The following is a 25,438-nucleotide window of genomic DNA, read 5'->3' on the forward strand; positions in this document are numbered from 1 at the left end:
CAGATTCTTCCTACTGAAACCTAAATGCTGCAAATCTGTTGTTCATGGTTTGTTCTCCCTGATAAAACCACCCTCTCCCCCAAACCTTAAGGCCCTTAGAAAACATTTCAAGAGTGAGAATGTCCAAGTCTGCATAAAGGTAGGTCTTACCAGAACCACTGCTGCTTTCCTTGCTGGACATGGCACTTGAAGGCAGTAGCTGCTGATGTACCTGTGCTTGCTGGTCTGAACTGCTGCTACCATTTGGGACATTTTTATTCCACATATTCACATTTTTGTAGTTGTATTTGCTTGGATCACCCCAAGCAGAAGTCCCATCATCAATTTCCATTTTACGGCGTATTGATTCTGGGGATGGCTCCTCCCATCCTGTGGGTTCGTCTTCCTTGGCTGGCGTTGGCATCGGTCCACCCAACCAGCCTGACCCTGGCGGTTTACTGGGGGCAGACGGTGCTCCCCAAGATCCAACATCTTGTTGCTTGTTCCAGTCTGGAGAATTGATTGGCTTTGATGAATCCCCCCAACCTGGAGGCTGATTGGATTTGGGGGGTTCTCCCCAGCCCTGGCTCTGATTAGACTTTGCAGGTTCATCCCATCCTGAAGCATTATTTGGGTTTGCATTGCTACCTCCCCAAGTAACAGAATTTGATTTCCCAGGCTCATTCCAACCAGACACGGATCTGTCACTGTCGCTACCTCCTGAACTTGATTTCTTAGTCTCACCCCAATGGTTGCTTCGTGAATTTTCCCCCCAACTGTCACTGGCAGAAATCCCCCAGCCTTGGCTGGCTTTCTGCCCATCTCCCCATCCCTGTTTGATCTTCTGTGCATCGTTCCAAGATGACTTGTCCTCTTTGCTACCTCCCCATGATTGATTGCTCTTGACCGTTACTGTAGCAGCAGAATCCTCTTCCCACCCCCCTTGGCTGTTAGACCCTTTGGAGTCTCCCCACCTTGTAGCAGACTTTGGATCTCCCCACCCTGATACAGATGAGGTATCATTACTATTAGTACTAGGTCTATCCACACACCCCCCTGAGCTGGAAGTCTGTGTCACAGAGCCTCCCCAGGCCTCTGTCCCATTGTCAGTCTTTCTTTCACCTCTTGGCGACATTTCGGTATCCCAGGCAGTGTTTTGTTTGATTGGAGTCTGTCCCCAACCCGAGTTGGAAAGGACACGTGGATCCAAGTCAGTTCTGTTCACGATACTTTGGAGTAACGCATGCTGGTCAACTTTTCTTCTCTCTCGATTCTGCCCATCCGCAGTTATTCTCTCTTCGTGACACGCAGTGCTCTCTGCACTACCTTCACTATCCCCAGTAACTGTTTTGGCCCATACATTGCTCTGCTCCGCTATCTGCGGCGCAGCAGAACTCTGGCTATTAACTTTAATGTCATCCTCCTCAGTAGATTTCCATCCATTTGTAAACTTCCTACTATTTCCACTTACACTCTCATTGGAATGCTGATTGCTAGGCAGTTTATTCCATTCCCCGTTTGAAATGTTAGTGCCAGTGTTTTGTGCAGGGTTGCCCCATCCTCTTCGACTTCCTCCGGCACTCGCACCATTTCCACTTCCCCATGGCAGATTTTGGGAGCTGACTGTCCCTGCCTCCCATACCCCTCCTCCTTTATTCCCATTCATTTGATAATTGGTGCTGCCAGGCCCACTGCTGCCCGGCTGCATTAGAGTTGCATTCACAGTGTCACCATTAGCTTGGCTGTTTGGGCCTGAACATTTGTCTCCAGAGTAATTGGAACCATAGGCACCCCATGTAGTACCATAAGAACCCCCATTTTTTGCCTCACCATTGCTAAGATGAGAAATGGAAGTGCCATTTGTAACTGGAGAGGCCTGAATCTGAGAATGATTCATTGTGCTCATGCGCCAGGCCCCATGCCCTGTATTATTAGGCAGTTCATTAATCTGCACTGAACCAGCAGAGTTTGGTAAACTAGAGGTCATAAAGTTAGTAGTGTTATTTGGTCCATTCATTTCAGTGTTAAGGTTTTGAGGTTGCCCACTGAATGAAACCTTCCTTGTACCATTTATTTCAGAATCACCATTTTCCTGAAGGCTTCCCCAGGAAACATGGGCTGAACCACCCACTTTAGAGTTAATACTCTGATTATTAGATATCTGACCTATGGTACTGCACTGAATATTTGTGCCAGAATTACCATTCCCTACAGACCCTTTAAGGGCGTGTCCATTGTTCTCCAATACTGGCCAGGCACCATGGTTGCCATTTGAATTCAAAGTGCTTGGATTTAACCCTCCATTTGATGAAGAGTTTATGGTGCCCCAAGCATTCATTCTATTGTTGCTACTTTCCGATTTGCTGTCAGGAGCATCCACAGAAACTTGACATGTGCTTATTATGGATCCATGGGACAAACCCCACGGCCCATTAATACTACCATTGCCCACATTATTGCTGTTGCTACCAACCACAAACTTATTTTGAGAACCATGTCCAATGCCGTTCCGAATGCCATCATTTTCACCACCTGTGCTCCCTGAAGCCATAATAACGAGGTTTCTCTCCGACCCAGAGCTAGAGGCGGAGTCAGTGTCCATACATTCTGATGCCAACTCTGGGTCACTGCCAGTGATTGATGGCCATGCTTCTTTGTCAGAGCCGTCTACAATAACTTTGTCCCAGTTTGTGCTGGAGTCACTATTTGTAGAGACGGGTCCCCAGTGAGAATTGTCATAATGAGATCCTAGACCACTGTGGTTCAGATCTAAAAAGAAAGGAAAGGAAAACCCAATGTTACTTCAGTTGCACACACAGGTGAGCAGAAAAATGCCAAGTGAGAGGCAGCTTTCATATTGCAAAGAGTGTTAAGACTAGAGCCACTGGATGTTATGAAGACATCTTAATACAGCAACATTCACAAAGACTACTTTGCAGGACCCTTCATAATGATATTAATAGGCATTTCTGCATGCACTTCAAAGTACTAAATACCCCATATGCCCAGAATTCAAGTAGGGCTTCTGATTACACACTGTGTTTTCATAGGTTTTACTGTGCAGATGTAGAATACTGTATGAAAAATACAGTAACAAAAACCAACACCTGGGGGGGCTTTGAGAAGAGGTAGCCTGAAAAGTAGCATGTCAGGGCCAAACAGGAAGCTAATCTGTACTACTATGATAAACATCATTAAAAGACAAGGGATATGAAGTCAAGACATATACTTCTATACTTCCTTACAAAGAATTAGGAAGCACGTTACAAGAAGTCACTCTGAAAATGCAAGGCAGAGGTAAGATTTAAGAAGGAAACAGCTTCTTGAGAAAAAGTTTAGTTGTCTCTGGAACTGAACCCAAGATCATCTTCTTTGAAAAAAAGCTTGATAGGACTCAACCGAGATGCTCAAAAGTATGATGAACAGAGTAAAAGAGGATCAAGTCCTTTCCCTGGGGGGTTCATTGCTATAGGAGTTAAAATAAGCCACATATCATGGCTCAATCTAGATCTACAGAAACTCAATAAGAGTAATTACAAGTGAACTCCACTAAGCCAACTCCATGCATAAACTGAGAAGGAATTCTCCATCCATTTACAAACTTGTCACAATTGGCTCTATGCACATTAAGGCACTTTAAAATAAGTTGTTACATTCCATTAAAGCATCAGATACTAGTCTTGCCAAAGGCAGAATCATGTCAGAAGTATGCCATCTGCCACCCTTCCTTGTCTGTTACAGAGACTTGAACTTTTGTTTCACTGTCAGGTTTGACATGGTTAGAAAAAAAAAAAATCTTCCTCTTAAAAATAAGATTTAGTGAGAATTGTGTGTAGCTTACTGTACATAACGTGGAAGGGTAAGACAGCAGGATAGCTACATGGGAAGACAATGCTACAACATGAACACAGTATTATTAAGCAAACAAAATACTGAAACCTGAATTTTGACTGGTTAATTGGCTTAATATTTCTATCAACAGGGACAGAGATAACAAAATCTGGCTGGGGTCTTATGACCCCTCCCACCCCCAGTGTCATTCCTGCCCATGGCAGGGGATCGGACTCTGTGATCTGGTTAGGTCCCTTTCGACTCATTGATTCTATGATAAATGTACATTCTTAAATATGTTATACACATGAAAATATGTTTCCTCCCATTAGAAGTAACAACTAGTTTTCTTTATTTTTTACTAAATCATTTATTTATTTACAGGCTTTGCCAACTATCAGAGCTAGTGCTTCTGCTTAGAACATTAAAAGTTTATGGATTTAATCACCAGTTACCTAGTGTACTTGATGACTACTTAAACTGGTATACAAGTTGTTTAAAAAAGCAAATCTGTATGGCAGAATTACACAAACCAACTAGACAACTCTCTCATTTTTCTACAACCACGATTGGAACAGTCTGCATAAAGGGGCACAGACTACTTGTGCATTTAATAAGACATAACTGTATTTACATGCCAAAGCATGGCTTTTTAGAGACTATTGGTTCAGAAAGGCATGAGCTTCTGTAGGCAACAGCCCTCTTCCTCAGATGCTACGAATAGTTTTGTATAGTTATTTCTGGTTAAGGAACTAGAGTATGAATAGCATCTGATGAGGCAGGTAAAATGTAACGCCGGGGAGAACGGCTGCATATTGAAAGCAAAGCTCACTCGCTTCTGCCATCTCACATTTGGTTTAAGTGCATTTTACATTTTTACCAACATATGCAATGGCATCTTGCATCTGAATGGACAGTTATGTTGATTTGATTACTGTATCTGAGCACCTCGAGGAACTGTACCTATTAACACCTAGAATTAAAACCAAGGGCCACGTACTCTCCTGTTACTAAGACATCACCCATCTGTTGCAAGATTATTATGTTCTAAAGACATTTAGAAAGATGGTTACTTTTTAAAAATACCAATATTAAATGTACGGGCTCTTCTCGTTTGAACTGTACCTTTTGGATTGCCAGAAAACCGAAACATGAATTTTGGGTCAGATTCCTTTTAACAAACCAGAAGCCTGAACTCTAGAATGACTGATAAAGTAAAGAGATCATTCAGCACCACTCTGCCAACATTTGTGTCATTGTCTGCAGCCCTGATAATGCTGCAAGACACAGGAAGGCAAGAGCCTCATTTCACTGGAGCTGTTACGCTGAAACACTGCAGAACAAGGGCAAAAAAGAGTCCCCCCCGCACAAACCTTCCCTAAAAGTCAGAAATTCAAAGGGAACTGACATGAAGATTTCCAAAAGGACAATCTGTCAATGAACAGATTCTGGAACAATGGTTTTCAATACTGTCCTACTTCTAATACAATTAGAAGGGCCACTGTAATGAAAACATACTATAATAAAATTAAAAAATGCCAAATCTTGAAATCTTTACCTAATACCATAAAAACAGATCATATGAAAGAGGAATTATATGCAAAGACAATGGAATTCAGTATCTAAAAAATATATATTCAGAGTCTCATGATCCAATGAGTAAAAGGATGACAGTGCAGTTACTGCAGGCAAGCATCACTCTGTATTGTACTGAAGCAACCCAAAAATCTCACACATGAAAATTTTCATTTAGAGAGGTTTTCATCTAGATGGCAAAGTTATTTTCTAATTCACAGGGACAGTCACTGAAGACTAAAGGAAAGAAGTTTAGTTTAATATTTATATGTACATTGACATCCTTGATAGCTCCCTCTTCCAGTATATTGAATGTCAGAACTGAGCTGAAATGTTTGCAAAAAAAATTAAAATCAATAGCTTTATGGCTTAGAAGCAATTCAAGTGACCCAGCTGAAACTATTTGGACTAAAAATACATCGAGTTACTTAATTTGCAACACAACGTAGCACAAATCATCATGTCTAGAGGTATATTTTTAGGCAACAGTTAATCCTATAAATGGCAAGCACAAAAGTAGGCAAGAATTACTCAGCAAAAGGCTTTCCGTAACAGTTTGAATGAACCTCAAAATGCATCTTAACATTACCTGTGAACACTATGGACTGACTACCCTGGAGAGAAGTACCTGTCTAAAAGCCTGACAAAATGCCAAAAGGGATAAAGACTACATTGATAGTAAAGGTTTGTTTTTTTAAAGGGTTACAGAATGCATGGAGAGAAAACCTAGACCATCTATGAAAACTATCTGAACCCGCTCCACAACCACAAACAACTACGCAACATGCGTTTCTTGGTTTTGTGTTACTGAACCACAACAACCACCCAAAAAGAACAGTCAGAAAAGTCTCAATTAGCGTGGACACTTGAAAGAAGTTATATCTACGAGGGTATCTATTTGTTCAATGTCTTTATTTTTGGTATTAATTTTATTTGCATGTGGCAGAACAGAGGGGACCAGCAGACCAGCAGCACAGCAGAAGATGGGGCAGGGAGCAGAGCAGCAAATCACACATGGGAAGGGGACTGGAGTGGCACTTGGGGAGGCTTTGGGGCTAATTTGTGGCACTCCTGCCAAGAGGGTTGGCTCTCACTGATCTAGAGTTTACAGGATGACAGAAAGCTTAGAATTTAAATTATTACTTAAGCTTCAGTGATACTGATGGCCAGAGAAGCCAGACTACTAACATTACCCAAGATTTTGAAAGCAGAAGTTATAGAAATCAAGGGCCATAGTAGCTGCACTGACATAAAAGGGCCCGCACTAAGTGTTAAACAGAAAAGAGTGATCTGGTAGGCTCCGAGGAGGCTCAAACTGAAGAAAACTCAGGACAGAAACTTGAATCAATTTAAAAAGGTGTCCCAGAGGGAATGAGAGCGGGGAAAAAAGCAAAAAGTAAATGCTCATGGAATTTCCAGTATCAAATTTTCCCCTCCCAGGAGGGACAAGACTCAAGAGCAAGGCATTTTGCATTGACATTTTCAGAGAATTGCTCTTTTACAATCCGAACGGGTGAAGTAGAGCAATGGCATCAAAATCTTTTAGAACTGAAACTCCATCCTTCAGGCATGAGGCCAAGTTTGGTCTAAGAAGTCTGCATGAATGTCTGAGAACATAACTCTCCTCCTCTACACAGGACCAGAAAATCTGTTTTTATGAAATAATGCCAAAGAGTCTGTTCAAGAAAAACTTAAGAGCTCAGGTGAGGTGTCAAGACAAACGGTTTTAAACCAAGTAACAGCTCAAGGACATAGATATGTTTGATCTTCATAACACTGTGAAAGAATAAGGGAAAAAATCTCAGGCTGTACCTGGGCTGTGTGCGAGGGACAGCGAAGACATTAAGATGACAGGCTTGAAAGAAACACAACTTCTTAGAGTTTGTACAGGAGCAAAACACTTCAGTGAAGACCGTTTTTTTCTGGTTACACCTGTACCTCACCGTTCAGAGCAGGGGTAGGTGACCCCTGGCACGTAAAGGCACTGTGCTTGGCATGTGCCTCAGGGAATGGGCAGGGGTTGCGCTGCTGCAACGAGGATCAGGACCCTCGCATGCCAACATCTTACAAAGTCAAGGTTGCGGACCCCTGGTTTAGAGACAGTACACAGTTCATGAACAGTATACAATGATAAGCAAGCGCAGAATGCAGAGGGGCCATATAAGTCTTCGTACATGGGGCACACTTTGATGCAAACAGAATTAAACAGTCTCTTCCCTTGATACAGGGGGTCTCTGACTTCCAACATAAAAAAACCTCTCTTAAAACTGTCCATGTTAAATCCCTGAAACTAAATGTAAAGATCTTGAAGAAGCAAGCTTTTATGGGTTAGTTAAACCAGGGCTGTCCAAGCAGCAGCCCAGGGGGTGTGGTTAACCTGCAGCCGGCGCAGTGCCAGACTGCTGTGCTGGCAGGGGGTGCATGCTTTCCCCTGCTTGGCCCACCATACCACCCCTTGCTCACTGCCGAATTAGGGCTCTTTGCTCACTGCTGACAACTCAAAAGGGATGCAGGGGAAAAGGTGAGCGATGGCAGGTTTCACCCCTGGGTTCTGGAGCCTGCTGCTACCTTGCCTTGGAAGGTGTGCTACACATGGTCTGGATCCAGGCAACAGGGCCAAATAAACTGGATAGCCCTATGTCAACTATAGGACTATCACACAAATAAATGAAAGAAGTAATTCAGCTCTGTGCTCCCTCTCCACTTTTTTAAATTGTATTTTATACAGCAGTCATTTGGTTTGCTCCCCACTCCTTTTTATTTTTTCCACATAAAAAGACTAGTCGGTTTAGTTAAAGCAAAAAGGAGACTTTAGTAAAAACATTCAGACTTTGTTCTTTGAATGACTGCATTTAGGAAAATTAAATATTAGTTTGTCTATGGTGGAGAAGGGAGCAAGGGGAGGTGCCGCAGAACCTCGGATGTCAATGGATTTTGCTTTTCACCTCGGAGAGAAGTAAAGGGTATTCTGGTTGCTAGGGAGATAAGGAAAGGTAGAATAGTTTCTGGCTGCTCCTCTTCATGTTTTTGAATCCTTCACATCCTTTTCATACAAACCATGAGGGTTCCAAAGCGCCTGCGATAAGATTCAGATTCTGAAGAATACTTGCATTTTCCTGGGTAAACAGCACATCATTTTACTACATGCATAGTTATACACAGACATGTCAGGCTTCCGAAACAGGAAGAGGCCATAATTACTAAAAATGAGCCTTTCCTCCCAGCTGTCAGTTTTTGATATAAAATGCAGGTTTTTACAGATTATTAAAATTCATACCATCCAGAGACACCAATTTCTTTTTATAGAACATTAATTTAAATATTAAGTTCATAAAGATGATTGCACATTAAAGGTCTACATTTCACAGAGCATGTATTTCCATTCTGCAGCTGGCATGGGCAGCATGATGCTTTAAAGTGTCAGGTATAGTTAGGATTAGCTTTGGTATAATACTACAATTATATTATGCAATTGAACAAATAAAGAACGTGTGTTTTAAGTCAGGCAACCACATCACCATTCAGGCTTGCAAGAGAGACAGACAAACCACCAAACAACAACAAAAATAATAATTAAAGAAATGAATGTGTGAAATATGGAACTTTTACAAACACATGTAGTGCAAAACAAACAGGAGATTGAAATAGGTATGCGTCACCTGACTGGTTAGGGGAGTGGCTGACCAAGTCCCGAATGGGAGGCATGCCTATGAAAGAGCAAGAAAAATCACAGAATTGTTATTGAAGTATTCCTTTGATAACCTTTCCCCAGAAGTATTCAATTATTTTAAAACTATTCACTAGCATCTCTGAGAAAAAAAGATGTTTATGTCAAAAGGGCAAACATTTGCCTTCAACTGACTGTGTTGATTGCGAGTTATGAACTCTCACCCAATTCTAAAAGCAGTAAAAAAAGGAATTGAAGTGTATTTGTAACAAAAAATTCAATTTTTTAAACAACCTGCCATGACAGCACTACACATGCAGAATTCAGTAATTCGGCATTTCACTGGTGCTCAATGTCTCCATTGCTACTTGGTTGCTATAAAACTTAGTATTTTATTTAAAGACTATTTAGAAATGCACCTTATTTTGAAAAAAATTGATTTCCAAAAATTGAACTTCAGAGGTAGTTTTCTGCTATTAAAGCCTAAACTGCCCTTCTTAGGACTCATTTGACTACAGGAAAAATTCCAGATGTTGAAGAAGGCCCAAACCAAAATCTCAACATAAAACAAGTAATCACAACCCCCTTCCCATTTCCTTGAAATCCTCATTTTTATATGTGTATCTGCTAATTCTTTTGCTTCTTGGCTTATTAGCTTCAGCCGCTAAATATAGGCCTCTAAAAATAAGCCAGATTTGTTCTGCACAGGCCTAAAGCAAGACAAGCTTCTAAACGTTACACTTTTACAAGCTTCTGTTTCCTCCAGACGAGTACAGCCAATCGACAGTGTTTGCAAATCAAACTGCCTAATCCTTGCCATTCTGACTTGGACTACAAGCAAATCAAGATCTTCCAGATGGTCAAGATAAAAGACTAGAGGCAACTGGAAAGAGAGAACAGTGAATAGATGCAGTCGAAATATCCACCTTGTGAAATCTGCAAGGGAGACATTTCAATAAACGAAACCATTTAAGCTGGTATGGACAATTTCTGATACAGAGCCAGCTGTATACTAATTTCTCCAAGTCATTCATGGAACAGCACTGCTGGCCCTCAGCCCCCTGAGCTTCGCTAGAAAGACCAAGCCTTGAAGAAAAAGGATTCAAATGTTCTACAAAGAAAAAATGCACCTACTCGTACGGTTACTGAGACCATCCGCATTTGGGCTTTATACCTAGAAGGAAGTTAAATAAGCTTTTCATATGGAATAATGGGGACCTACAGGACAACTGGCAAGAAGCAGCCTTTTCTGTAGAACATGCATCATCAAGGGCCCCCAATCCAGAATACTTATATCAGCCCCACCTGCCCTTCACAGAGTGCCAAGGATACGGGCATATAAACAAGTTACTGAGAGACCAGCTTGGGTTTGAACTTCATGTCCATCAGTGACTCTTTAGCAAGCCTGCAAGTGTGCACTTACCCTATTGTACACGCGAGGTAGCTCACTCCTCCACAAACACGGGGGGAGCACCCCTACGTTTACTATCCGGTGGGAAGGCAGACATGGATGTATTTTAAAGTTCACATTGTAGCTGAGCTGGGGAACAACACATGCAAGTCTGCTTCTAAGAGTAACTCACAACCAACCTGTACTCTGGATGCAGAAGATCTGTCAAGACATCTAGATTTAGAATTTTGATGATCCTGTTCTAACACAAAAGTTTCCACTCTAAAGCTTTTGACTTTCCTATATATCTGATGTTGAAAATGCAAAATTCATTGTAGTTCCACATATTCGCACACTGGTGTTCTTATAAAAATCAAAAGGATGGAAATTAAAGAACAGGAAGTTTTAGGAATTAAATGCTGGGATACTGACCCCTAGTAGGATGCCCAAGGCTGTTCTGGTGGATAAGGGAGAAATAAGGACAAGGAAGGCAAAATGAGATTATTTACATCGCTTCTCTTCAGATGACAGCACCAAGAGACATCTTTAAATGCATCTTATATCCTGCCAATCTATGGTCATCCCCAGAGAATGCTCTACACTACTCCATTATTGTCCATAATGATAAGATACTTCTTAGGCATAACCCAGTTCTTGGAGTCCCTGCCCCTGTGGAAATGCAAGAAGTGATAAAAACTTAGTATATCACCTCACCTACACATCTCAAACCAGGTTACAAACAACTCCTAAAACTCTTTTGGAACAAACATGCTTCCTATTTTATACATGAAAACGGAGCCTTTGGGCACCAAAAGGCACAAGTCACAGAGGGGTATAGGACCCTGTAGGACCCTGATCTCCCAGTCTTGTGGTAGATCTTGGACCACCTTGCCTGGCATACCTAAAGATACCTTGGACATGGTACAATGGTCCAGTAATAGTCTTGAACAGCTCATTTACATTGTTCCAGCAGTAGAAGATTTACCAGGATGCCATGATTACTCTCTCTTTAAAAAGTTTCCCTACCTTCTAGTTACTGTATGGACAGAGACCCAAGGGACAAAGATTTATGAGCTGATTCAAAGAGCAGAACCACTGACAAAGCAATAACTCAAACCCTTAGGAAGGGATAAGAGCAGAAATCGAGATTACTCAGCCACAAAACCGCACCAAGGGTACCCAACATAGGAAGAGGGAAGGAGTGCAAAATCCCATGGATCAACACATCAAGATTTTCCTCAAGTGGCAATTCCATCAGCAACTGCATCAGGAGAAAAACAAGTGGCTTTGCAAGCTAGTGTGCAAATGAAATGAAATCCTCATGACACATGAAAGAGTTTACAGTTAGAGGTTGTTTAATAGGTTACAAGTGAATCCATCTTTGGATGACTACCTGACATGCTAAATGACTTGACTAACTTAGACCAGCTCTTCAGAGAACAAAAATTTGTCTTTAAAGAATTAGGAAAAAAAAAAAAAAAAAAGTACTAACATTTTTATTTTAAAACCTGGCTATAAGAAAAATCAGGACTAAAAAGAAGCTGAAGAGAATAATCACCATTTAAAAACTAATACCCAGATTTGGGAAAAAAGATATTAGTAGTTTAAAAACATAATATTTATTGGACATTGTAACAAGGTTTCCATTTATAATTTTATTAAAGGTATTCATTTGCATGGTATTTGAGAGAAGCTTATTTAACTGTTTACCTTCAAGTTAAGATGGGTTATTATTTTCTTGATTCTGTAACCATGGCAGAAGAATCCGTGATTAGATCAAGGATTTCTACATCTAAAGTACTAAGCTTTCCCTAAGAATTTTTCTAAGAAAAAAGTAACTGTTTTGCACTGGATTTTCTGGGTCATATCCACTATGGTGGTGCGCACCAATGATCTCTGGAAATACTAAGAATGGTAAGAAATATCAGTGCTTCAGATAAAAAACAGTTTTGCTCATATCAAGCATGCATGGTGCATCACAAGTACATCTAAAAAAGTGAAAAAAAATAAACAAACCCTAAATTCAGCTGCAAATACTAGTACAAGAAACCTGAACAATTAAAAAGGGAAAGATGATGGTTGATTGCAGATGAATACCATGTTTTGTTTCAATAAGTCAGATCTCTGGAAAAGGAGTTATTTCTTTTCAGGCAAGAATACATTACCTTTATTTTACTAAGTGTCAGAAAATTAGCTCATTAAAGGGTAAGCTTTACACATCCAATGTATGGAACTTATTACGAAGTTGTTGCAAGAAAAGGTATATCAAGCTAACAGGTAAAAAGACAAAAACATTCTGAACCCACAGGTGAAGATAAAAGCTCATGAGGCCAAGCTTCTCCGGAAGTCCACAATCCTTTGAGTGGATGAACAAGTTTGGCACTTCAACAAATCTCAACCCTTACATCAGAATATCAATTTTGGATTTTCTGAGCAACACATCCAGGTTAATAACCCTGCTCTGAAACAGGAAACTGGTCAGATATCCCTAGAGGTGGTGCATAGCCATCCCAAACCACCACTCCTCAGATAAGTCTTCACACATGCCCACAGGTTCCTTCTATTGTGAGCTTGCTGACCAAATCACTAAAAGTGGGAATCTAGATATGATACTGCTATTCACCTAATATTAAATTTAAGCCAGCGGTTCCCAATCTGTGGACATGTCAGTGATACGCATTAACAGATTTATTTTAATTACTTTATATGACAAAAAATTGCTGGTGGTACTTAAGGTTGTATCATTTTAAATTGGTGGTGTGCAATTTGTCAGAGTTTGGGAACTGCTGATCTAGGCAATTCAAAGTGTATAAGCATTTACAGAATACAAACAAGTGTGGAGTCAGTGCTTCAGAGACGAACTGTGAATTATCCACATTTCAGTTAGTAGGAAGTGATCACAGAAGAACATCTTTTCAAATTACCACTTAACTGGCACACTATGCTATTCCCTTCACTTAAAACATACACTGTGCTGTTCACATTTAGAAACATTATAATATAGTTAGCAAAGAAATAACGTCACTGAAGTTAAATAAGGCACCCCATCTCTCACCTGGCTGTTTTTTGCTGCTGTTCGGCACTTCGCCGTTGGTCACTGGCTGTTTATTTGCAACAGTGCTACCTCCTGACTGGCTGTTTAATACTTTAGGAGTAGATCCCAGGTTTGCAGCTATGACCGGTAACTGCTGACCTCGCTTCAGAAGCTGTTTCTGTTCCTGGTGTCGAAATCGTGGTGGTACTTCACGAGGAGGGTATCGAGGCAAGGTCTGCTGCTGCTGCTGCTGATTGTTGGCTGTGGCCCGCTTGGCATTATTATTAGTGCTGGTTGTTGTGGAAGTGCCGTTGGAGGTGACAGGCTGAGGCTGGCTTACACTGGTCTTTGTTTGTTCTGGCACTGCCCCCCACCAAAATAAAAAAGGTGAAGAAAATCAGTCACTGGTGCAAATTTTCAAATCCCAAGAAAGCACAAGAAACAAATATTCTGGGCTATTTGTAAACTTTTAGGGAAATGCTCAACTCCCTTCCTATTTCTGCTATGTGCACATCAGCATCCAGCTGAAAGTCCAAATCACCTTTCCTAGACTCAACACTGGCCACGTTACCACATAGCTGAAGTCATAGAATCTGTGGATGCTGTGCGTGGGTATAGACACCAAACCCAGACAGAGCAAGAAAGAGGCAGTTGCAGTGCCTGCTTTTCTACCTTTTTTCACGCCCCGCAGCTCCTGATCAGGAACACAGCAATCAGATAAAAGGAAGCACAAATATGTTTCCTTGGGCCAGGCCTTTAATGCATACAAACAGTGTAAGGCGTTTGATTTTTTTTTTTGGGGGGGGGGGGGGGGAACCAAGCTAATACTTTGCAGCAACTATTTTCAGACATCCTCCCCACAAGAAATGGTTTGAAACAGCTCTGCCATAGTTGTTATTGTATGAGGCACCTTGTATCGTCAGGTCCATCTTATTCTGAAGCCAAATTGTTCTGTTTTAGGTTTTCTTTGCTAAAATAACCAGCAAAGAAAATTCCGTTTAGGCTGAGATTTTGAAAGTTGACCAATGGATTTGGCCCCACAACATGACTTCCCTGTAAATTAATGGACTTCTGTGGCTAAATCCTCTACTTGGCTTGGCTATGAAATGATGTGACAAAATCTTAAGAATAAAATTCTTGCATTCAAGGGACATGTGAAGTAGCGTGTTTTCTTCAATGTTCCACAAACAAATATAAACCCTTGGTATGAATTTCAAGGGCAGAGAAAGGGAGTACGCTATTTATTTCAGCTGATTATAAAACATGCACATGCCACAATACCACCATCTTCCACTGCTCTGCCACAGCAGTGACCCACTTCTACTCTATTTCACAGCTGAATGGAGAGGCACAGATTTAGGCAGAGGGATGGCCAAAACACAAGTCAATTTAATGCACAGGAGCATGGCAAGAGAAGATATCACACGTAATTAGATAAACTGATAAGTTGGATAAAATGACTAGCAAAATTCAATTCTGCTGATGGAAGTTGTTACTTATTTTGGTAAACCACTGAATTCAGCTCTGAACAATGTTTCAGATGCACACACGCAATACTGCATGAATAACCCATGATCAAATTCATATGATTTGCATAAATGCAATTCAATGTCTTCAAATGTTTTGAACACACATCCATCCATTTCCCCTGCCTTTGCGCTTTAAGTTCTAGACAAAATGCCTTCTAAAATAATATAACAGGGAAGTTTTAACTGTTTCAAAAATGTTACAAGGGAAGTACAACATCCAACACAGATGGCATAATTACTGGAGATTTTAATACTCACTACCCACATATTACTACGGTCCATCTTACCAATCAACTCTGGAACATGATCTACTTCACCGTTCATGATTTGTTTTTATTTAACTCTTCACTAGTAAATACATGTTATCAATACACTCTGATGCAACTATTCGTACTGGCTAATTTTTTGCAGTTAAAAGCACATAAAACTTTGATCTAGGGCATGTTGACAGCTGTACAAGGATGTCAACCTACTTCCTGCACAGTCTGCCAACACTGTGCCAAGACATTATTTACAGAAAATACTGAATTGCATCACTTGCTGATAAATCCATTTCTGGGCACGTCATACAAAGCATGTAAGATTTTTTTTGTTGCCCTCCTATTTAGATTATAAAATCTATGCTACAGGGACTTTAAAAAAAAAAAAAATCTGGCACACTCTTATTGGTGCTCAACATAACTCATTACTGGTTCACCCAATATCCTTTGTGTACACACACACAGTATATTACATGAGAGGTGAAAAAAGAGTTAGGAAGAGTCCCTCTGCACTAGCATAGGAAGGAAGCAACATTTTTAGCTTTGCTTGTTATCAAATTAAACTATTTCCTGGATACCTAAATTAATTGGTTAATTGTAAATGGCAGACTACAAGTAAACGCGTTCCAAATTACTAAATAAACCCCAAACAACTATAATATGAACACATACTTTGCTACACAATATAAAAAGGCATAGGTCTTATCTAGTCTATGCACATTTCCCTGATGGATAAAATATTATTTTTTGTAGACTGACAATTAAATAAAATACAACCAATATGCAGGCAAAACATTCTAGCTTAAGACACTTTCTACTTCCTACCTACAAATCAAACAAGCCGTAAAGCAGAATTTAAAATTTGTGATTTTTCAATTTTATCAGACATAGATGTTTTTAGGCCCCAAACACTTATTTCTCAAGTGTCATGGAAAGTTAAAAAAAAAAAAACAAACAAACCAAAAAACCCCCACACAATTTATTCTGTCCATTTGCATTCTGTGATCAGCAACTTGACTGAAGTTTAAACCCTAACTCTCTCACTTTAATGTTTAAATGCTACAGTATGGCTAGTGAAAATGTGAAATCCCCCTCCAAATCCCAGAGAGCCGTTATCATCTCATTCCCTGGTTTAACGAGGGCTTGGATAAACAAAACAGACACAAACCCGTTTTGCACATCAGCATTTTGTTCTACGGCACCCTAAAGTAGAAAGACAACTCTGTTAACAGGCTTGCAATGCATTCCCCCTAATTTTCATGACAAGCAGTAGCAAGATTAGAAAGGAACTGGAGACGACACACAAAGATTCAGAAAGAACAAACCTGCTGAAAACCCACAAGCCCGAGGAAGCTGCAGTTACAGTTTACAGAGAGATTCCAAAGAAAGACGCTTCCAACTTGTGTTGCTTTCCCACTCTGCAGATTTCATTAGAAAATGGAGGAGAAGCATGGTGTCATTTTACTGCTACAAGAGTGCTGCTTGCCAACTTCTGGAGTAGGGGCCCAGTGACTTAAACTCCCCCTCCAATAAAAAAAAAAATGGCAGCTGTTTGAACAACTTTAATGCAGATGGAAAGAACAGTCTCATTCAAACAAAATCAGCTCACGAAGATCAAATCAGCCACTACCCCACAAACAGAGCAGCACCAGGCTGTCATTTCAATGTTTCTCTCCTTAATTCTGCTTAAGCTGACCTCTTGAAAATGCATAGCAATACACTGTCCTTGCACGTCATGCCCCAAAGAGTTGTCAGTTCGGGAATGCTGAAGGGCAAAAGGAGGAAATCTGGCTTTTGAGCTGACACACAGAAGATGTACTGCTAGAATTTTCGTTGTGGAAAAAATGGCCGCAGCTGTAAGCTCAGCGAGCTGATCTGGAAAATATCTTAACGGTTTGCTAATTCATTAACCCCTGCAGATCTGCAGAAAGGTGAATTATGTGGCACTCAGATGGATAATTTTAAACAGCCAGTATTTAGAGATCCGTTTACTTTTTCTTTGTACTTTAAAGCTTTAAAAGCCAGTGTAACATTTTTTTTTTTTCAATAAGGAAAAAAGCATAGTCAAACAGGAAACTTCTCTGTACAGTCACAGAGCACACAGATGAGTTTCAAAGGTAGGAAACATGAGAAAAAGGAATTCAGCTCCCTACCCAGCTATTTTTAAAGGCACTTTCTATTGCAATGGTGATCTGGAGTTTTATTGTTCTGCAACAAAAGCAGTGGCTTTAAACTCAGTTCTTCTAGAAAACTAGGAAACTTAAAAGGCAAACTAAAAACCATCTAAACTGATGATCTAGCTTACCTTTTTTTCCCCCAAATACTCAACAGACCAAAGGCAGCAGGAAAAATCAGCCTTAACCCCACTGCTCAGGTGCATAAACTACTTCATTAGTGTATGTCTTGCTTATGTATGTGGAAGTGCAGTATGGAAAGGGAATTTCACATTACAACTTATTCTTCTGCATAAATTCATCTTGTCCAGTGTTTGGGGCCTGATGCCATTTTCCTTGTACAGCCACTGTCCAGTTAATGGACATTTTTAATAAATGGGATACTCATGATGGAGTAGGTTTATTTGAGTAGTATTAAATGCAAGTACAATTAAAGCTTTTTTGCCAAGCAATTGTCTAAGTTAGAGTAGAGGCAGTCTTATAGCACCTTTAAAATTGGTTAAAGTCTCAAAGCGCTTTCCAAATCCTTAATTTATATTACAGCAATGCCCACAGGGTCCCAAATGGCAGAGACCTGGTGTGCCCCATGCCGTACAAATCCATAAAAGACAGTGCCCTTCCTCTGAAGAGTTTGCAGTTCTAGCTGCTGAACATACCTATTCCCTAAAGCGGTGGTGAATAGGTCTAATTTAAAAATCCAACTACATGGGAAAATGTGTACTCTTTAAGACAATGACACAGTATCAAGCGACTATTCATTTTCATTTGTATGGGTATAATAAATTTACTGGTAACGTAAATCGGACTACTATGTTCCATCCGGAGGTAATGAATAGTTCAGATTTATTTTCCTACTCAGGTTTATGATGATTGGGTTCTGGGACTATCAGAACAAAAAAATGGTGCAAGTAGTGATCCTAGCTATGAGTTTTAGAGTTAACCAATAGCTTTTTCCTCACACCACAGCTTTTCGTGCAACTTTTTTACAACAAGAAACAATATAAATTGTTAACAGATCGTATAATATTGTATTCCATCTTCAGCTCATTTGCATAATCAAGAATTTTTTAAATTAATGTGATGTAAATTTAATAAATGTTTTTAGTTTTGAAAGTTTCCATCCTGAACACAAGCAGACAGAACTGCTGAATCAGTGAGCTGGACTACATAAATGACAAATTCTGAGTGTGACAAATCATAGTTTAAAGACAACTCCATAGCTGAATCTCATCACATCCCTACCTTATTGAAAAGGACAACCAGAATGGATCACTGCAGTAGAGTTTACAATTAATAATTCTCTCTACCTTTCATGTGCTTAAACAGTTTTACTCATAATGCAACATTAGAGTTTTGCTTCCATGTTAATGACTTGCATTAAATCTTGCCTAACAAAAATTGAAAAGCTAACAAAAAAGGTCTTCTTAATCTTCCCAATTAAACTATTTCCTTGTACTGAAAAGGCAATCAAGTAGTCTAAAGACACAGATCAACTCCTTTCTTCCTCTTTTCAGCTATAAGGTCTTATATTTTCTTTCTTTGGTTGTGAGCATCACTGGATCATTTCAGAGGCAACACAGATCAGATGTGTATTTAAAGTGAACATTACATTTTTTAAAGTAAATATTTACCATTGCCCTAGCCTGTCCTTTTACTATTTCTCTCAATCTACTAACCTATTACAGCATGGTGCAAATATGACACTATTCATAATGCTCAGATGTTGCAGGCCCGTAATGCTGCTGGATTTTATACCTAGTACCTTAAAATCTCGGTATGTTAGGAGTGATTGTGAAGACAAGAGAAGGATTTATTCTCTATTTGATGAAATTACTGCATACAGTTCCATGCACTGTTTGAAAGAGGGATCTTGGAAAAAAAGAAAAAAAAAAAAAAGAAAATATTTATTAAGTGTGAAGCTCCTGGGATGTTGTCTAACCTCTTCACTAAGTATGAGGGCCCATGTCCAAAATCTGTCACAAAACCTCACCAATTTAGGCAAGGGAATCCACTGGAAAAAAAACAAAAACAACAATGAATGCAGCATTCACAGGACATCTGTAGATCTGACACTAGGTCTCCTGGGCACTGGTTTGTAATTCTCACTAATGAAAGAACGGTCCATTGAAGACTCCATAACAGCACAATGCAGAAGTTCCTCTTGCCTCAAACTATCATATGTTATGAATTTAAAAAAATTCCCCTTTCCTCCTGTACACCACTCTTCTATGTCAGGAGCATATTACCCTGCAGCAGTCAGCTCTTCTGTAAGCAAATGGTAAACTGATCAACCATTAGAATTTGAGAGAACCAGATGTGGGCTCACCTCAAAACAGCTGGAACTAGGGCTGCCTACATCGGGTAGCAAAAGGAGAAAACACTTGTATGTGGAGTCTCAAGTTAGCATGGCTAACACAACATTTTATCCTTGACAAATTGCTAGGAATGTGTCTCAAGTTTAAATATTAATTAAATCCAGTGTTTCTAAAGATACAGAATTTAGCAAATACATTAGCCCCATGCAGATATACACAGTATTTATCAAATTCTTAACTAATATGATCTGAATTACGATGCAAAAGAAGTTAAATAGGCACAAAGAGGAAAACAATGACTCTCTTTTAAAAAGTAGTACTCAAAGCCTAAAATATACAGTAAAAATATCCAAAAATAACTGCAATACTCCCATATGGTTTTGAGCACTTGAGTTCAATCAGAGCTTGTAGACATGGGCTCACTAATTCTTTGCAGGAAATTTAAATTCCAAATTTAGTATTTCATTTCAAAGATGGTCACATTAATCACCTGCCTTTCTATCACTTTGAACCCTAATTATACTAATAGGACATCAGTAAGAGCTACCTCAAACAGATGCACAATATCATCTGATTTGTAATACTGAATAGGTAGAAGGCTACAAATGTTTTTGTGCATTTTAAATGATCTGAGGAAGAAAAGGAAGAGAAAGGGAAGAACAAGATGACAATGCAGAGTGTGCAGGTACCTATATATGGTGCTGCCAAAATAAAGGAGTTTGATGAGCAGAAGCATGCGCCCACCCATGACATTTTGGGAGAACCTACAAACACCTTGTTGGCACTGTCTGCACATCTCCCAAGACCCTGTCCCTTCAGTAGTAAAAACATTTTAGACAGCCAATTTCTGTCAATACAATTTTAAAAAAATCCAGAAAGAAGATATAAAATAAAAAGTTTTACAGCAACTTACCTTTGATTTTTTGTTCAATGGCCTAGAATAAAAAGAAATAACGTTAATCATTTGGATTTTCTGATCCTTTGCCTGTACTTATAAACTCTAACACCATCCTCCTGCTTGACCCTCCTGTTAAAACTGTTCTGATAGCTAAGTGAACAACTGAAAAGAGATTTCCCCTGTTCTACAGCCTCTTACCGGTCTTTAGCTTTGTTGTTTCTTTCTACCTACCAGGCTGTTTAACCTTTACAAAAGACTGAATGAATCTGAGACACAACTGTATGTGACACATGAACATTCATGCACAATCCCAAAGACTATGTTTCTTTAAAATGATTAAAAGTAGCGGTGATTATTTACCTAGCATATATAAGACACCTGACATAAAAGGTTTTAGTTTAGCTAAGAAAAACCTGGGTGGGTGAAGGTTCCCTGGTTTCACAACAGCAAAATGCAAACCAGGGAACCTAGAGGGGCAGGGGTAGAGCAAATTTAAAATTTTCATTTACAAAGTTGTCACAAGTTACTTTTAGAGTTGCCCTTGGACACGGCCAACAAGAAATCTGTACTGATAAAGCTACACCGCAAAGTAACGGAAAGTTTCCTCTCACTCCATAGTTGTGCAGGTCTAACTATGCAAGGGAAGACGGCAAATCTGATTATTCATAATGTTCTCTCAACAGCACAAAGGAAACAAAATCATCTCTCTCTCTGAAGACAACTTGTAATAATCTTCCATGCTACATGCAACGTAGACATCAAAATGTTTTTAAAGAGATATGTAGCTGACAGAGCCCTTTAACAGGCATTCATAAATGGTTCGTGTTACAGCAACTGGCCCAAAGCCTACCATGTTTCTTAAATGGATTACAGCTCATTATTAATAGCTCTCACTGTCGTGCTCTGCTCTTCCACCCCAGAGAAATGGGGGAAAGCTGACAGATTTGAGAACTAGAAGGCTTGAAGATCAGTGCAGTTAGGGTTGATTATACGGTCAGGTTATTAATACTACTGGTGCCATGTCCACATTTATGGTGATAAAAATCAAGAGTACGTTAACTGTTAATAATGTATTTCAGTTTTATTGTTAGTTTTGTCAAAGATATATTATATACTGTTTAATATGTAGGCAGAGTACAAAGGCCAGACTTCTTTCCAAGAAATTCAAAATTTCTGATGCATTTCCTACGTTTTCTTCATTTTTCTGGACACCAATGTAGCCAACCTCTCTAAATTGTCTTCTGAAGAAGAGAAAAACCACTCCAGCCATTGGAAATGAAAGAAGTGCAAGTAAGCAAAGGGCTGCCTCTGCAGAACACAGCAACGCACAGACTCACCAAACTCACACTTGCCTACCTCACCGTTACCCCCTGGCTTGGTCCCTCCCCAACCCTCAAAACTGCTACCAAGTTAGGTACCCCATAGCATGCCACAGGCAAGCAGGTGAAAATAACTCTTTATGATGACCAAAAAAACTCAATGTGTGAGGAAAGCTGCCATTACCCAGTATTCAGAGCTTCCTTCCACCTGCCTACTCCCAGCCCAACCCTCATGCAACTCTGCAAAACGGCTCATTTAAGGACACAAGGACTCTATACCAAAGTTACCTTCCTATGGCACCTCAGTAACAGGTTTACTGGGCAGCAGCATATTAATGCAGTAAGAGCCCTGCCACTTCCCGCTGGCTGACCTACAGATCCCGGGAGCTATAGCAGGCCTAAGGCTGGATTTTTATCACTGCCACAGCTGTGAGTGCGTGAGTTTCAAGTTAATCGTTAAGTCACTATTCTGGCACCCTCTCAAGAGCGACAGAAAAAGGAGGCAATATTTAGCATCTCGGCAGACGATTTGCTAGACTCATCTGTTCACGGTGGTCAGACGTGCCAGGGAAGTTAAAAGGTTATCAACTGACTTCTAGCACTAAGCCTCTGTGTAGAAAATTTTAAAAAGGGGGTGAGTTTTAAAAAGTCAGCTAAACATTCATGGTGATTAGAGACAGCCAGTGCACTCACAGGGATCCACACACCTTGAAGATTCAGAGCCAAAAGCTACTCATGACTTCAAAAAAAGAAGGAGAAAAAAAAAAGTTAAAGATAGCAAAATAGAGAATTGGGGTGGGGGGGAAAGAGGGGGAAGAGCTGAACAGTTTCTTCACTACAAAGGCCATTTTAGGGGAAGCTGAAAACATTATTCGGGGACAGATTCATAACATTTCAGTGGTGACCCTCTTTTCCCCAAAAGCCCTGTTATGGTACACCCAAGGCATGCCTAACCACTAGGCTACCACATCAAAGGAAGGCAGCCCAGTTTTGCTGTTTTTGGTGAATGGTGCCCAAGATTAATCTTGTCATTGCTTTGATTTTGTTCACAACACCCCAAATATGAACAAATCTTTTAATTCTTTGTTTCCGGAGAAACAAGTAACCAACAACCCTCCTATTTGGGAGCTCTTTTTTTTTTTTTTTTTTAGTTCTACTGTTAAACCCCCACTGCACAGGGTGTCCCAGTGTCTTTTTAGACACTGGCAAATTCATATTTGCTAATGCTTTTTAGACTCCTTTTTTCCCTAGTGAATAGGATCAACCCCTTTATTCTGACACAGGGCACAGCAGATGACAGAACTGACTCTTCTTATTTTTCTAGCTATAAACTAGGCATTTGGCATCATTCAGTAGAATTAAGAAAATGCTGAGAACTCAGCCATTCTTGGTGTTTCCAAATAGCAAATCTGACTTTAAAGTGAAGATATATGTTCTTAAATAGAGTAATGCTCCTCAATAAGGAGATTATCTCCATCTAAGTATGAATGACTATAGACATTTGGTTTCAACATTATATTAAAAATATGAAGTGATTTTAAAGATATTGTGAACAAAATGGCATTAGGAATAACACTTAACATTCTCACAATTATTAATCTTAAACACAGCTTCCTGCTGCCAAAGTTTTCATTTTATCCACTTCAGACAATGTAGACTATGCAATTGTGAGTTGGAGTCCCCCCAGAAGTGTAGTAAAATGTATTAAAATACGACTAACAGCTAAAAGCTACTATCACAAAGAACAGTTTGTACTATGCCAGTCTTAACAATATATATCAACACAATAAGGAACTTCAAAAGACACAAAACTGGTTTAATGAACAAGCTGTGAGAAAGTCTCTCTTTAAGCAAAACATCAACCAACTTTTACTTATTTAACTTTAAAGAAAACTATACAGGAATGGTAAATAAAAGATAAATCAGTGTAACAATTACTTGTGAACAGTTAATAGTAGATTCAGAACATGAGGGGGGTTTTTAAGTCTCATCTTTAACAACTGTCTAAATATGCAATATTGTAAACAGACATTAAAACTAAATCCTAGGTTCATATTTTTACTTGTATAAGGATTAACTTACCTTTTTTTGAGCAGCTTCCTTCTTCTTCTTGTCGTCTTTTCTCTTTTTCCTTTCTTCCATCAACTGTTCTTCCTCTTCTTGCACTAAATCCCTGAACCATATAGTTTGTAATTAACTCTCCCAAGATGCATTATATGGTCACTTATATTCTTTTTAGAATAATAATAATAAAATAATATATTTTTAAGTCAATCTCAAACAACTTTTAACCCATATGTGTGATTTCATTGGGCCCAAACATTTTTGACAGGCATACCCCAAGTTAGCCCCATGCCCTCCCCAAGTGCTGTTCCACTCCTTTTCTCCTGCCCTATTCACTGCTCTGCTGTCTGCCACTTCGCTGCCTGTCCCCTTCCCGATCTGCTACGTGCCACACACAGCAGCTGCCCATACCACAAGGTGACCACCTCTGTGCTATTAGATTAAATTTCAGGTCAGAACAGTAGATATAGTCACTCTCAATCAAAGCTGCTAGAAGATTTAATGCAACCCACTGTCAGGAGATTGCTCTCTAGTGCAGAACCATAGAAAAAACAGGTGTGGAAGGGACCTCAGGGGGTCAGCTAGTCCAAGCCACTGCCCAAGCAAGGATCTTCCCCGTCTAAACCATGCCACACAAGTGTTTACCTAACCTGCTCTTAAAAACTTCCAATAATAAGTTTTACTCAAACACTCTAGGTAAGCTATTCAGGTTTTTAACCGCCGTCATACTTGGAAAGTTCTTCCTACTGTCTAACTTCAACTTTCTTAAATTAATAAAATAAAATACTATTACTTAGTCTAATCCCTGTGCCCACAGGGACAGTATATCACCAATCTCTTTATAACCATCCTTCAAATCAACCTCCTTCCCCCACCAACAAGTATCCTCTTGTCCAGACTAAATAATCCTATTTCCTCCAAACTTTCCTTGCACACCATGTTTTCTAGGGTATGCAGAAGAGATCCTTGACTCCTTCATGCCCACAGGCAAGCTTTTTTCTTAAAGAGACACTAACACTGCCAAGCCACATAAATTAAAGAGCACACTTTTTAATTTAGATTTAGTTCACAAGCCAATATTAGTTTTATAGGTAGGCACAATTTAATCGGTACCTGTTGCTCTGAACTAGCTCTTAATCTAAACTCTTACATAATCAAATTTACCATCTTTCAGATGTAACAAGCTTCTACTGACAAATGGTATTAGTACTATATTCTTCTGAATGTAATGAAACTCAAGATTCATTCAAATTTTGTGACTTTAAATTTTAAAAAAAGAAAATAAAGCAATAAATAAGAGATACAGTTATAAGGATACAACCTCCATAGTACGTACAAAACTGCCTTTTCTTTTCAACTCAAATTCAAGAGACATGGCATTTTTGGAAGAAACAGCATCTTAT

At 39.6% G+C, this 25,438-nt stretch overlaps 1 protein-coding gene across 6 annotated transcripts in view; it reads right to left on the reverse strand.

Annotated features, from left to right (window-relative positions):
- TNRC6A (trinucleotide repeat containing 6A) overlaps window positions 1-25,438 on the reverse strand; it is a 51,598-nt gene that overhangs the window by 17,305 nt on the left and 8,855 nt on the right. For 3 of the 6 annotated variants that reach the window (XM_019541817.1, XM_019541815.1, XM_019541813.1), the window contains exons 3-7: window positions 24,054-24,144; window positions 20,668-20,689; window positions 13,498-13,839; window positions 9,045-9,092; window positions 151-2,748 (exon numbers count right to left, since the gene is read on the reverse strand). In XM_019541817.1, the coding sequence (XP_019397362.1) occupies window positions 151-2,748; window positions 9,045-9,092; window positions 13,498-13,839; window positions 20,668-20,689; window positions 24,054-24,144 (3,101 nt within the window). The remainder of the gene's footprint in view (window positions 1-150; window positions 2,749-9,044; window positions 9,093-13,497; window positions 13,840-20,667; window positions 20,690-24,053; window positions 24,145-25,438) is intronic. The other 3 variants (XM_019541819.1, XM_019541816.1, XM_019541818.1) reach the window with 2 other exon arrangements.

Source organism: Crocodylus porosus, unplaced genomic scaffold (genome assembly GCF_001723895.1).
Source record: "Crocodylus porosus isolate Cpor-Errol unplaced genomic scaffold, CroPor_comp1, whole genome shotgun sequence".
Lineage (NCBI taxonomy): Eukaryota > Metazoa > Chordata > Crocodylia > Crocodylidae > Crocodylus > Crocodylus porosus.